At 38.9% G+C, this 14,067-nt stretch overlaps 1 protein-coding gene across 3 annotated transcripts; it reads left to right on the plus strand.

Moving 5' to 3' along the window:
• Positions 1-1,900: 1,900 nt before the first annotated feature.
• Positions 1,901-12,050, plus strand: hacd4 (3-hydroxyacyl-CoA dehydratase 4). Of its 3 annotated transcripts, XR_010821759.1 has the most exons (8): positions 1,901-2,340; positions 4,162-4,301; positions 4,831-4,958; positions 5,302-5,414; positions 7,163-7,269; positions 9,519-9,650; positions 10,601-10,807; positions 11,814-12,050. XR_010821759.1 is itself a non-coding variant. In XM_066720250.1 (7 exons), the coding sequence occupies exons 1-7, from the start codon at positions 2,336-2,338 to the stop codon at positions 10,681-10,683; spliced, it is 708 nt and encodes a 235-aa protein (XP_066576347.1). In that variant the 5' UTR covers positions 1,901-2,335; the 3' UTR covers positions 10,684-11,673. The 3 variants fall into 3 exon arrangements, 2 of the variants coding, with proteins under 2 accessions (XP_066576347.1, XP_066576348.1); XM_066720250.1 differs by lacking the exon at positions 11,814-12,050 and having other exon boundaries at positions 10,601-11,673; XM_066720251.1 differs by lacking the exon at positions 11,814-12,050 and having other exon boundaries at positions 1,905-2,340; positions 4,195-4,301; positions 10,601-11,673.
• Positions 12,051-14,067: the final 2,017 nt, after the last annotated feature.

Here is a 14,067-nt window from a genome sequence, read left to right on the forward strand (position 1 = left end):
GAGGGCTGTTTATTTGTCTGTTTGTTAGTGTTTTGTTTAGAGAGGGACCATGATAAGTTTAGTTAGGCTCCACCAAGGCTGTGCGATATGACGATATATATCGTATGACGATAGAAAAACGTCTATCGTTTCATATTATGCTATATCGTTTATATCTTGGTGTCGCAAATTGCAATCTTTACGTCAGTATTTTTCGTCATTAGGACGCTTTGCGTTCTTCCCGGTTCTTCCACACGTGTCGGATGCGGCAAGAAATGAGCATCAGAAACACAGACATGAGGAGAGAGAAGTGACGCACAATAACACACAACCAAGAGATACTTCAATGCGCAGGCGCACACGCTGCGCCCCGCTCTCGTCGCCGGGCTGAACTCGATCTGCAGGCCCCCCCCACCCCCGCTAAATTAGACTGATATCATTTGTATAAAATTAATAAACGTTTGTTTGCATTTTAATGAATTGGAAAGCAATGCAAACACATGCAGAAAGTATCATTTTCTTTTTATTAAGATGGTGAAGTGGTTCAACAGTTGTATTATTATTATTATTATTATTATTATTATTATTATTATTATTATTAGTAGTAGTAGTACTATTATTATAACTATTTTGTATTAACATCGTGCTGTATTTGTAAGTAGAATCGAGACGCGAAAGTCAGGAGAAATGTCTGTCCAGCAGATGTTAATGCTCCGCTATAGACCCGGCTGTGCTCAATCTCCCTGAATCTGTACCTTTACTGCGCATGTGCTGCGTGATCACTATTACTGGTGTGACTGGTGTTGTGTGACAGTAAATCATGCTGTGTGTCCATGTGCTCTGAGGAAGAGAAGTCGAAACGCGTAGGCATCATGATGTTCACTTTTTCTCTAATAAATATTTGTTGAGACGTCGGTGAATATGGACTGTTTTTAGACGCGAGCTGCTGTACCATCGTAATATAATACGGATAATTGTTCTATATAAAATCCCTGGGATAAGGCACCCCGCATTTAAGATTTATTAAAACTATTGTAACGCCAGCTATTTTAAAACTTATATATATATATATATATATATATATCCCATAACAACATAACACACGTAATAGTAATCACACAACACTTGCCCTGTAATGTGTTGCATTCTGCATATATTTACCATGACAGCCTGCATGCAGTATTTGTTAGTTTTGCTTACTGGAGGATTAACGAAATACATGTAGTTTGAATGTCTTTGATCTTATTTTGTGGCTTGATTGGATAAAAACAAGAAATATCGAGATTTTTTTTTATCGTGTATCGCCCAAACTTCTAAAAATATCGAGATATTATTTTTACGTCATATCGCCCAGCCCTAGCTCCACCAAAGACCAAGGGGTTTATTTTGGTTTTGTTTTCTTTTAATTGGTACTGTACATAATTAAATCGCCAATTTGCACCCTATTCCCTGTCTTCATGTGTCTGTTTCCCTAGACCCCGCCTACGTCAAGAGCCCAGCACCGGCGACCCCCACGGTGTTGCAATATATTCAGAAATCGAACCAAACCCCAAATACATCAGTGCAATCCTAAATTACACGTTTCACATCCATAATACAACACACCAACTCACCAAGCCATTTTAAGGTATGGTTTACTGCTTCTGAATAATGGCCCACAAAATACAACTAAATAATGATGTACAATAGAACATTGTTTTTTGAAATCATCTCAAACTATACTGTCCCATATATTATTAAAAAGAAATCGCATGGAGTCTGTAATTTCATTTTTGCATGGATGTCCTTGGAAGCCCTTTACATGTATTGGCAGATCCCAGGTTCATGCTAAGGTTGACGGCTGCTGCCCAGGTGCTTCCTGTTGTGCAGCCTGCTTGCTTGAGGAGTGTCACATCGGCTCAGAGTGGAGTGGAAGAGGAAGAGGAAGAGGAAGAGGAAGCTGCACGTTGTTCTCATGCTTTTATATGTGCTATGTAGGTGGTTTTGTTTCGCCTAACAAGGACAGACTTGTACATTGTCAAACACTTAATACAATTAGAGAAAACGTTACAATTAAGTGAATAATATCCTTCAGACATTTGAGTGCTGTTTCATGTGCTGTTAGGGATGAACAGGGCTAACATAATGTACGTGAGAGTTGCGTTTTGGCGACTGTTGTGTCCCATGTGCACGCCCAGCTCAGCCCTCACTCTTCATTGTCATCAAGAATTTACTCCAAGCGGAAAAAAAAGGAAAGAGACATGTCTGACGTCCAGTTGCTTACGAAACCGTCTTTCACTTCCTCGAGTGGGGTTTCTCAAACAGACCCAAAAGGAAACTGCTTCACTGGGATGCAGCGCTACACGCATGGGCTGAAATGAGGTAAGACCCCGCAGCCGTGTCCGTTTGCGCCGCACATAACGCCAGCTCTGCACACTGTGCGCAAAGTGTGACTGCAGCAACACGGTGTTTGTGGAGAAACTGGAGAGACTCCCAGCATGTGTGACATTGCGCCTGCACTGTCCTGACAGGACTGAGTACTGGGGCCGTCAATGCAGGCTACAATGCGCCCACATTTGAGCACTGAAATGAATGTGCTCGCATACATTTGTTTAATGTGTAAGTGAACGTGCTGCATCTTGGTTGTAAGTAAGATGTAACAGCTGGAAATAACTGGACCATTTCCAACATTGTGAAATCCAGCAAAATACCAAATACTCCATTTCCCTGTTTTGCTCGATTGCTGACGTCCCCTTTAAAGTCCGTCTTTCTCATGGTGTAGTTGAGTTACACCGCACAGCGTGGATGTGTACACATGCAAAGATACTTAGTTTGCTTTCAGATTTGAGAAGTAACTTTTTATTCAGTTTATCATTTAGAACAACACAGTAACTGTGGTAATCCTAGCGGCTGCACATTTCTCAGATGCCCTTTGAAATAAATTGCAGGGATTTCTGTACAAGATGTATGTTGCCAGTTGTGAACTGGGTCTGTTAACTACACTGACAAGAACACAACCCCCCCTTCCATTGGATACTATTAATTAAAATGCTGTCCTCATATTCAATGAGGAAGTATTAAAGAATGCATGAAGTTATTTTTGTATGACATGTTAGCTCAGATCTGCTTCCATGTTAAGTCATTGTGTGTTGCAACATTATGCTAGCAATACATCCCAACACATTGGATGCAATCGAGGATTACAGACGCTTGGGTGTAACAAGATCACCTAGATAATCTGTAATGCCTGATAATATCCTCTGTGTGGGAATGTATAGCATGATACCATCCATTTAAAAATCTGAAAACTCTTCCTTCAGCTGTTTCTTGTAATTAAAAGGTCAGTCTGTTATTTTCATGTACCGAATTGTTGATATTTTATATACACTGGTCCTTACAATTATAGGGCGAAATGTAAATCATGCTGAAACCCTGCAAAGGACTAAAGCGAAGCCTTTCCAGACCAGCACTGAACTTGGTGCTGATTTAAATTCCATATCAAGTCTCTCCATATCAAAGCAAACAATGAAGGCAGGTGAAGTTAGCCAGATTAGGAAAGTCTGTCACTCAAACGCATTTCTTTTGATAGGAAGAAGTGCCTAGAATGGGTGCTAATCAGTAAAGATTGGTCAAAATTTAGAGAAGCGTGCCACAGACAAATGAAACCGTGTATTAATTTTTCAAGAGATGGGGGAAGTAAACACAAACTGTTGAAACAGTGTCATCATTATTGAGGTAGTAGTGTGAGGATTTGTGATTGGTATGCAAAAGTAGGTGAGAGGTAAAAATAGAAGGTACATTTATAAAGGAACAGTTTATATCTTCTGATGTCCCCTAGAAGGTGCATTGTGGTGGGGGGGGAGTTACTTTTCCATATGATAATGATCTTGCACACTCAAAACTCAACCCAAGTGACTAACATTAGAAAGAGGAACAAGTCTTCATATTGCAATATTATGGTTTGAGCTTAACGGAGGTGTTAAACATGTGAGCAGTATAACTATACGCTCTGGGAGATGATTCTGACTGATTAGACAAAAAAAAAAAAAAAAATATTCACTGATGAAGTTGTGACAATGATTGAAATATCTGCAACTGTAATTGATAATAAGTGGGATGTATTCATAAAAAATACTTGCAGTTAAATGCCGGAAGAACCTGTCACTGTGATGCTGAAGCGGATTGTTGTCCCATGCCTTTCAGAGGCTCTGATGCATCCGTTCGTCTTTCCCAAAGGCACACCATCGGACTTGTGTATCTTTTCATGTATAATCTGCTGCAGTTCTGTGGACACACATGGATATTTGCAAACATGACAGCCAGGTTCTTTTCATTTGGAAAAGGTAAGCAGACTCCTGAATAAAGACACCTGTTCACTTGTAATGGTGTCCACTCTTTGATCACCTACATTTAATTAAAGTAATTAATTAAATTCAAATTTGCAGTCTTTTCTGTTGTATTGTTTTAAAAATAACAAGAAACTTGTCCATAACCTTTTATGAGTTGGCTTCAGTCCTCATAAAAATCAAATTCTATTGCAAGATTGGCCATAACCATTTAGTTTATTTTTTGGCACACTGCAACATTTTTGCTACGAGCTACACCGAATCACATACATTAATTATTTATTATTGTCTTGTGTCAAGTCAGGAAGCCAAGTCAAGTCAGGTCATGAATAGAGCCTTTGCTCCATGGGCAATATGTCAATAGAGACTGGTAGTTGAACAGATTTTCATCCAGATTGTGTAGGGAATAGATGTCTCTTTGGAAAGATGTTAGTAAGCAGGCATTATGATGATAATCATTAAAATTGAATGCAAGCCATTTACTGAAAGCAGTTGAACAGCCCTCATTAAATGGTATTTTCCTCAGATGCCTTGGCTGACACTTTCTATTCCATCGGAATTGTTATGAGCCTGTGCCAGTTGTTGTCCATACTGGAATTGTTCCATATCGCCGATGGTATTGAGGAAAGCCTGCTGCTGCCAAGGTTTTTACAGGTATGTGTTACATTCCACATATACAGCCATAGTTAAACGTGTCAGCTGTTAATAATAATGTGTTATACATCCTCAGAGTCCACAGAAATGTTATCAGGCCGCCTAATTCAAAACAATGATCTCTGTAAAGCTACACGATCCTAATTATTACCCTATGCCACTCTTTAGACTGTACCTGTGTTTCAAGTAGAGATTGGATTCACATAACTATTCACTTTGCACTGCCAGCGACACCTGTTACACAAATATATATAATGCGATAACAAAGGAGTGTGTTCCCACTTTGTAAATGTCTCCTAGGCTCTGATGGAGCCAGATCAAATTAATCTTTTCTTTTTTTAAGGTGCTGGAAAGAAATGTCCTTCTATTTGTAGTGATTGTTAGCCAAGAGGAGGTTCAAAGCAAATATATTGTGTGTGTGCTGTTTCACCTGTGGAATACACTAGACCTGTTAAGGTAAGGTTTTTTAAATTAACTGGTTATTTTGCCTCTTAGACATCACCTTTTAAACCCTATCAATCATGGAGCACATACATGCTTGGTTTTGTTTGTATTCTTTTTAAAGAGAATGTATTTAAATACAACAACGAACAGTGTGATTTGCTATGTGCAAGGGCAGTACACTCTGCATCATAAGGTGGGTTTGCAAAGTGGAAAGTATGGAAACATAAAAGACATCCTTTACACTATGACACCCAGAAGAGACAGAATTGCCCAATTATATTTACATCCAACATGTGTCAAAGAAGGTGACGGCTGTTTCTACACAGAACAATGCAGAGCGCAGGAGATGGGAGAATGTGCTTCAAATTTTTATGAAGGCAGTGGCTTTGAATTTCCTGTTCTTATCTCATTACCAGATTAATATATTTATAACACATACTTACAAATACCATTAATCCACTCACAGCTTCAACAGCATAAAGCTATTGGTAGACAACTATAGTATGAATATACTGCAGATTCCCATTTGTTTTTCTTATTTTTCTTCAGGTTATCAAAAGGCATATTGGATGTCAGCTACAGATACAATCACATAAAACTATATAAATAGACCTGCTTGATTTAAATTAGCAGCTGTAATGATGTTACTTGCATGAAGAGTGGACTGGAGTGTCCTTACTATATACATATTTTGTGGAAAGGTATAAAGTCATGTATATGAAAATAAAGAGTATACTAATGCAAATGTTACTTATTAGAAAACATTGCTTGTATAATATAACAGTCCTACTGCCTCAAATAGTTATTGAATTGGCAATGATGCAAGGGTTATTCTAATGCTATACACCGATCAGCCATAACATTATGACCACTTGCCTAATATTGTGTAGGTCCCCCTTTTGCCGCCAAAACAGCTCTGACCCATCGAGGCATGGACTCCACTAGACCTCTGAAGGTGTGCTGTGGTATCTGGCACCAAGACGTTAGCTGCAGATCCTTTAAGTCCTGTAAGTTGCGAGGTGGGGCCTCCATGGATCGGACTTGTTTGTCCAGCACATCCCACAGATGCTCGATTGGATTGAGATCTGGGGAATTTGGAGGCCAAGTCAACACCTTGAACTCGTGGTTCATCAGACCAGGCCACCTTTTTCCATTACTCCGTGGTCCAGTTCTGATGCTCACGTGCCCATTGTAGGCGCTTTTGGCAGTGGACAGGGGTCAGCATGGGCACCCTGACTGGTCTGCGGCTATGCAGCCCCATACGCAACAAACTGCGATGCACTGTGTGTTCTGACACCTTTCTATCAGAACCAACATTAACTTTTTCAGCAATTTGAGCTACAGTAGCTCGTCTGTTGGATCGGACCACACGGGCCAGCCTTCGCTTCCCACGTGCATCAATGAGTCTTGGCCGCCCATGACCTTGTCGCCGGTTCACTGCTTTTCCTTCCTTGGACCACTTTTGATAGGTACTGACCACTGCAGACCGGGAACACCCCACAAGAGCTGCAGTTTTGGAGATGCTCTGACCCAGTTGTCTAGCCATCACAATTTGACCCTTGTCAAAGTCGCTATATCCCACCCACTGACAGGTGCCATGATAACAAGATTATCAGTGTTATAAGAGCGTCTGCTAAATTAAAAATAATGTAGTGGTCATAATGTTATAGCTGATGTATGTTACATTTAGTTAAACATTTAAATTGAATTTACTTCACTAAGGAAGATTTGTTAGCTGAATAAGTGTCTCTGTTCTGCAGATACCCTTATGGTCTGCTGTCCCTTATAAGCACTCCGATATACAGCTTGCTTTGGGTCCGTCACACCCTGTGGATCCCAATATACCCTCTAGCAGTACTGGCAGAAGGTAAGTTTATTAATCTCTCTTTCTCACATGTACATAAGGGGTGTAAGCTATACAGGCTAATTAGCACTAGTCACTCATGGACTGCCCAATGTTATTTGAGGTAGAGTAGGGCATTATTAGTGCTAATCAAGGTCTGTGAAACCCACCATCAATTAACTCAGCTTAAAAGCATTCTACCCCATATCCTGTATTTTCACTTTTTTTCAGTTGTTCACCCCCACATTCACCCTGTTTTAGTTAGTTAGAAATACTGAGCTTGGGAATTATCAGCTACCCGGCCGTGTCCTCTAGATAACCATATACATGAAATCAAATCCCATAAACTCATTCCATTAGAATGAATCAAATGTATACAGGACTTTGGTTCCTCCCTTGTAACACTGCCATGTTTTTAACTGGTAGCTTTGAGTGAGATTGTATCTCTACTATTTTAGCAGTCTTTCCTCTGGAAACCATTAAAACATACATTGACAAATTTAATATTCATATTAATTGAAAATATATACCTCTTTAAAAGTTAGTAAAGAAGGGGAAAAATCTCCATATAAGCATTCATTAAATGACTAACTTCCTCAAAAAGATTACAATTTATGTGCAAGCTTGTTTACTTTCTGCTGCTTTCAAACATTTTAACCAGAAGATTGATGTGACTCAAACCATCTGGCAAATTGGTTTGGTTTCCTCTGCTTTGCTATCAGTTCCTAACGTGTTGCCAAAAATACAATTTCAATGCAAATTATTCTGACTCAGCATTTTCATATGTTATCTCTGCCAAGAATACTTTTCTATGTGTGGCTTCTTCTTTTTTTTAAGATTATAAGTTTATTATACACACACCTTAAGAATGCTCAGTGCTGTCCTGGTTTTGTTTTTCAATGCTTTCAAACATTAAACACTTGGAAATAAAGAGTGAAAATAAAAAATGATTGCTAGATTGTTTAAAAGCAGGAACAGAGAGAGAGACGGGGAGGCAGGGTGGGGGTCTAAAACAGGATTTGCGGTTAAAAAAATGTAAAGAGCCACTCAAATACACGCAGTAATGCAGGTATGTTGAGTTTGAGAGAGACCCAATCAAGGGGAAATTGAAAAGGCATAGGTGTAGGCATGGTCTGGGACAGAAAAGGACAATCTATTTTTTGCATAAAGGAATGCTTAGCCAGTCCCTTCATAGTTTAATATATAAACAAGAAACAGAAAGCAGACAGATCTGTGTTGAGGTAGTCTTTCAGTTAACTGCATTGTACAAATATATCAGTTTTGTCTAGAAATGGGCTAAGACCTGTCTATACAACTGGTTAGAATTCAATCTTAAAATGACAACATATAAAACAAATCACCCCAATGTAAAATTTCCTTTCTTAATCATTATTACCAAACAATACTGCAGTAAGCTTGTGTCTACTTTAGTCTGACGGAATGCCAGTTACAACAGGAATCCCCCCGCGCACACAGTCTGTTTTCACTGCTATCATCCTATTAGGAAACAGGAAAGAATTGCAGTTGGTTAACTGTCAAATGCAGCTGAATTCTAATAATCCTACCATTGGATTGTCTAATGACAGTAATGAAAGTTCAATGTTACATTTCAATCTGCATTTTACTAATATTTCTTTCTGGCATATCCTTTTAATTGTATCCTGCTTGACCTTATATTGTTTCAGCAGAGAAAATTAATACAGAATGAACATACGTCAACTGCCTATAAGTTTAAGAGATTGTAATCACCAAGCAACAATATAATGAATATAACATTTACTCATATTCTTCCCAGATCTCAGGGAGGGGTGGATGACTGCTGTGCAACCATTTGGTTTCCTTATATACTTCTGATCAGTTCTGATAAAGATGATATGATCAGTTTTACAGATGTTATTTTGACTGCAATACAGTATTTAGAGCAGGTTGTCAGAACAGGAAGCCAGATGAGATACATCCACAACAAACATAACACAAGACATGCGCAACCTATGAAATAAAATCACTGGGAAGGGCAGAGATGATCTACTGATGACTTTAACCCCAATCCCCTCAATCCAAAGCAGTGGGAGTGAGACACATTCAGAAAGCTTTTTTTTTTTTTCTCCAGTGGGTACTTGGCACATACTTGCACGCCTAAACTGTGTATATATATATATATATATATATATATATATATATTGCATGTAGTTGGTTTCTAATTAGCACTTTATAATGCCAATAGCATTAGCATAACATGTAAACTAATTCCATGTTGTTGTTTTTCTTTATAGTAATCACTATATACCAGTCCCTGCCATACTTTGAAACCTTGGAAACATTTTCATTTCATACAACAGTACCAGTACCTATTTATGTGCATTTCCCCTATGTGTTGCAAGCCTACATGCCGGTGCTTACGATTGGTAAGTTTACTTTTTTTTTTATTTTTTACACACTTTACTTTTAATGAATCATTTATAGCACCACCAAGTCTGACCAGGCATTTTTGTGTAATTAACCCTAAGCTATAAATAGTTGAGAAAGCTGTTATCAGCCAAGTGAAACCTAGGGGAATCATAATGAGTGAAGCACCCTCAGTAAAATTACACATGAAATCACTCAACTGCTTGTGATTTGAATACAATTTCTGGTGTTAATTAGTCACACCTTTTAAACCAATTATCTGAGGGAGAAATATAAATATATATATTTGAAAGAAAACAGTACAGAAGTGGCTGTGCTTGTTTAAACCTTCTAGAGGAAAAGCCTATATACATTTTCCCATGATTACATTTCTCACTTGTTACGTTACATAGAGGGTGTGACCTGTGTCATTCTGTGTTATTTATGCTTAGTTTGTTCTTTGCCATCAGTGCCGACTAACTAATGCAGCACAGAGAGCTTAATGAAGTTTGAGGTTCGAGGGAATGTTGAGGGGAAGTAAATCAGCATTGTAAATGATTCATTTTTCATCAGGCATCACTCCTTCGCTATAACATCCACTTATATCACTGTACTTCCCCCTAAATATTTTCAAAATGTTTTCAGAACCTGTTGTGCCAGAATGGGGAGGAGAGTCAGTTATCTTAACAGTGATTAATCACACACAATAGCTGTGACAAGGTGTGCAAGAATAAGTGAAATGATGGGGAAATGCCAGTCAGTAGGCTCTAGTCCTGGGAGATTCCAAGCCATTGCATTGCAGTGCTTTACCAGCACCTTCTGGTAATCACCGTTATATATATAATGCCTGATAGCCATCTTATCATGTTGTACCTCTTAAAACTCTTGGCATGATCTTAGGCAGGGTAAGTCAAATTACAGCAGTAATTACCCAGGAATTTAAGTTTAACCACAATGTATTTTATTTCAGGAGCCTGCATAAACATCAATCAGCTGCTGCGGGAGAGAGGCCAGCAATTGGGAAGCTACAATAAAAAGCTGAAAAGAAAATGATATATGACAATATCTCGTGCCAATGGTTGAACCGCTTACTCGTGAGATTGGCAAGCTCTCATGTTAGCTGGGATGTTGTATCAAGGAACTGAAAGTGAAAAGTATATATTTTTATCTTAGAAATGTAGGTACAGAACACTTGTTTCTTAGAAGTTTATTTTTATTTTTTAATCAAGATAAAATGTACGATCTTTGTAATCATGATCACTTAAAGGGAAACTAGTACAGTCTCTACAATGACTGAGTTATATGTACTAATGTGTTAGTAGGAGTGTATAAGAACAATATCTGTGATTTTTCCCTTCCATTTAATCATTTTGGTAACTTAAAAAAGTCTAATCTTCATCACAATCAAGGCTGCTGTAATTACCACACAGGAGAGGAGTTCTGTGTTTCAGGACATGGGGTTTCCACACTTACCAGATAGAAAAACTACATCTATAGAGCATGGGATTTGTCTTCCCTGTAGCAAGTAGAGTGACACTTAAGTTCAGTGGTAGTGTGACCAAATTATCATACATCATTCACTGGGGTACTCCGAGACAGGACAGGATGTTAAAGCATCCTAAACAGAAACACATGGAACATGTTAACCAGACATTATTTACACCATTGCCAAATTGAGTCCCATTGCATTGCAATTCGTCATCTTGATTTGTTTGCCGTTATTAATGCACCTTCATAATAATGTCTGCAAAATGTGTTCAGACGTTGTAATATCCTGAAGCACTTCAAAGCTAATGATGTCTCGACTGGGCTGAATTTGTAAGGTTGATGAAGCGACAGAACTCCAGTACACAGCCTCTCGACTGAAAGGAATGATTTCCAACAGGTTAAACAGTGGGAGGTTAAACAGGCAGCCATTCAAAAAATGGCACAGAATACTAACCCTCCTTCTCAAGTAAACATTGATATCCAACAAATGATCAGTAGTGTGCATATATTTTTTTTCCAAAATAATAATAATAAAAAAAATTACTTTGTCATGTTTGTGTGCCAAACAATCCTATACAATTATTTGTTATTAGAGTGTAATTTCCTGCAAGCATATGCACTGATATTTGTGCCACAGATATTGCAACATTCACTTGATTTTTAATTATAGCCTTGTTTTCTTGTCTACATCCCAGTTTGGCATCATTTAAAAGATGAGAATCCATGGATTGAAGAGCTACTTGCATATTGTCTTCTGGTTCCTTAAGGACAAGGCTGAGAAATGGCAATTGTGAAAAAAATGTGACAGCCTGTGAACATTACCAGCAAACTAGGCAGTTACCAAGGCTGCCTACTAAGATCTTTAAAATAACAATAAAATTGCATCTCTATATTAATAACATGAACCTGTCTTAACTGTTAACAGATTTTAATTACATATTCAAAAGCTTGGATATCCATTTGCTTGAGTTGCAGAAAGCACAACTTACTACTCCACTGGACTAGCTGGAATATCCAGACATCAGGACAACAGCAGGATGACATAAGACTTGGTATTCAACCTTGTTTTTAGTGTCAAACTGTTTATAAACACTTAATTTGGCATCTTCAACAAGCTGTGTTTACCAGACAACAGTACTGTATTTGAGAAGGTAAAGGTACTCTAAGACTTACATAAACTGCTTGAGTCATTAAACAATACATCTAGGTGGCTGTATCCATTCACTGAAGCAGATGTACAGTTGATTTTTAGGAACTTGGATTAGTTTGTTTCTAAGTCTAAATGGGATACTTACCTTAAACCACAGATACTATAAACAAAAGTGAAACAAGCATGAGTTGCAAATAGTACACTTTACTACTGCTGAGGTCAAGACATTTCTTGTAGTTGGCCACCAGGTTTGCACACATCTCAGGAGGGATTTTGTCACACTCCTCTTTGCAGATCCTCTCCAAGTCATTAAGGTTTCGAGGCTGACGTTTGGCAACTCGAACCTTCAGCTCCCTCCACAGATTTTCTATGGGATTAAGATCTGGAGACTGGCTAGGCCACTCCAGGACCTTAATGTGCTTCTTCTTGAGCCACTCCTTTGTTGCCTTGGCTGTGTGTTTTGGGTCATTGTCATGCTGGAATACCCATCCACGACCCATTTTCAATGCCCTGGCTGAGGGAAGGAGGTTCTCACCCAAGATTTGACGGTACATGGCCCCGTCCATCGTCCCTTTGATGCAGTGCAGTTGTCCTGTCCTCTTAGCAGAAAAACACCCCCAAAGCATAATGTTTCCACCTCCATGTTTGACGGTGGGGATGGTGTTGTTGGGGTCATTCCTCCTCCTCCAAACACGGCGATTTGGGTTGATGCCAAAGAGCTTGATTTTGGTCTCATCTGAGACCACTTTCACCCAGTTCTCCTCTGAATCATTCAGATGTTCATTGGCAAACTTCAGACGGGCCTGTACATGTGCTTTCTTGAGCAGGGGGGCCTTGCAGGTGCTGCAGGATTTCAGTCCTTCACGACGTAGTGTGTTACCAATTGTTTTCTTGGTGACTATGGTCCCAGCTGCCTTGAGATCATTAACAAGATCCTCCCGTGTAGTTCTGGGCTGATTCCTCACCGTTCTCATGATCATTGAAACTCCACGAGGTGAGATCTGGCATGGAGCCCCAGACTGAGGGAGACTGTCAGTTATTTTGTGTTTCTTCCATTTGCGAATAATCGCACCAACTGTTGTCACCTTCTCACCAAGCTGCTTGGCGATGGTCTTGTAGCCCATTCCAGCCTTGTGTAGGTCTACAATCTTGTCCCTGACATCCTTGGACAGCTCTTTGGTCTTGGTCATGGTGGAGAGTTTGGAATCTGATTGATTGATTGTTCTGTGGACAGGTGTCTTTTATACAGGTAACGAGCTGAGATTAGATCCCTTTAAGAGAGTGCTCCTAATCTCAGCTCGTTACCTGTATAAAAGACACCTGGGAGCCAGAAATCTTGCTGATTGATAGGGGATCAAATACTTATTTCCCTCATTAACATGCAAATCAATTTATAACTTTTTTGAAATGCGTTTTTCTGGATTTTTTTGCTGTTATTCTGTCTCTCACTGTTAAAATACACCTACCATTAAAATTATAGACTGATCATTTCTTTGTCAGTGGGCAAACGTACAAAATCATCAGGGGATCAAATACTTTTTTCCCTCACTGTAATACAAACATCTGTAACACAGAGAACTGCGAGTGCTCAGGAAAATTGAAAGACTGAATGCACTAAATTATTGCATCCTACTGATTTTAAATTCAACACCTTGTCATTTTTGTGGCTTTGGAGATGATTGTGGTTCCTTATAGCCATGGACTGAAAGGTAAAAAGTAGAATAAATATATAGGATACTGTAAGAAATCCAATTTGTAAGGAATTCACATTCAATAAGATGTTTATGAGATAAAATGGT

The sequence above is a fragment of the Amia ocellicauda genome, chromosome 13 (assembly GCF_036373705.1).
Source record: "Amia ocellicauda isolate fAmiCal2 chromosome 13, fAmiCal2.hap1, whole genome shotgun sequence".
In the NCBI taxonomy this organism is placed as follows: Eukaryota; Metazoa; Chordata; class Actinopteri; order Amiiformes; family Amiidae; genus Amia; species Amia ocellicauda.

What these genes read in the sequence shown, in the direction of transcription:
- hacd4 (XM_066720250.1), top strand. An exon ending in GTTCTTTTCATTTGGAAAAG is followed by an intron (nt 4,302 to 4,830) that starts GTAAGCAGACTC and finishes TATTTTCCTCAG; the next exon opens with ATGCCTTGGCTGACACTTTC. An exon ending in TCTAGCAGTACTGGCAGAAG is followed by an intron (nt 7,270 to 9,518) that starts GTAAGTTTATTA and finishes TTTTCTTTATAG; the next exon opens with TAATCACTATATACCAGTCC.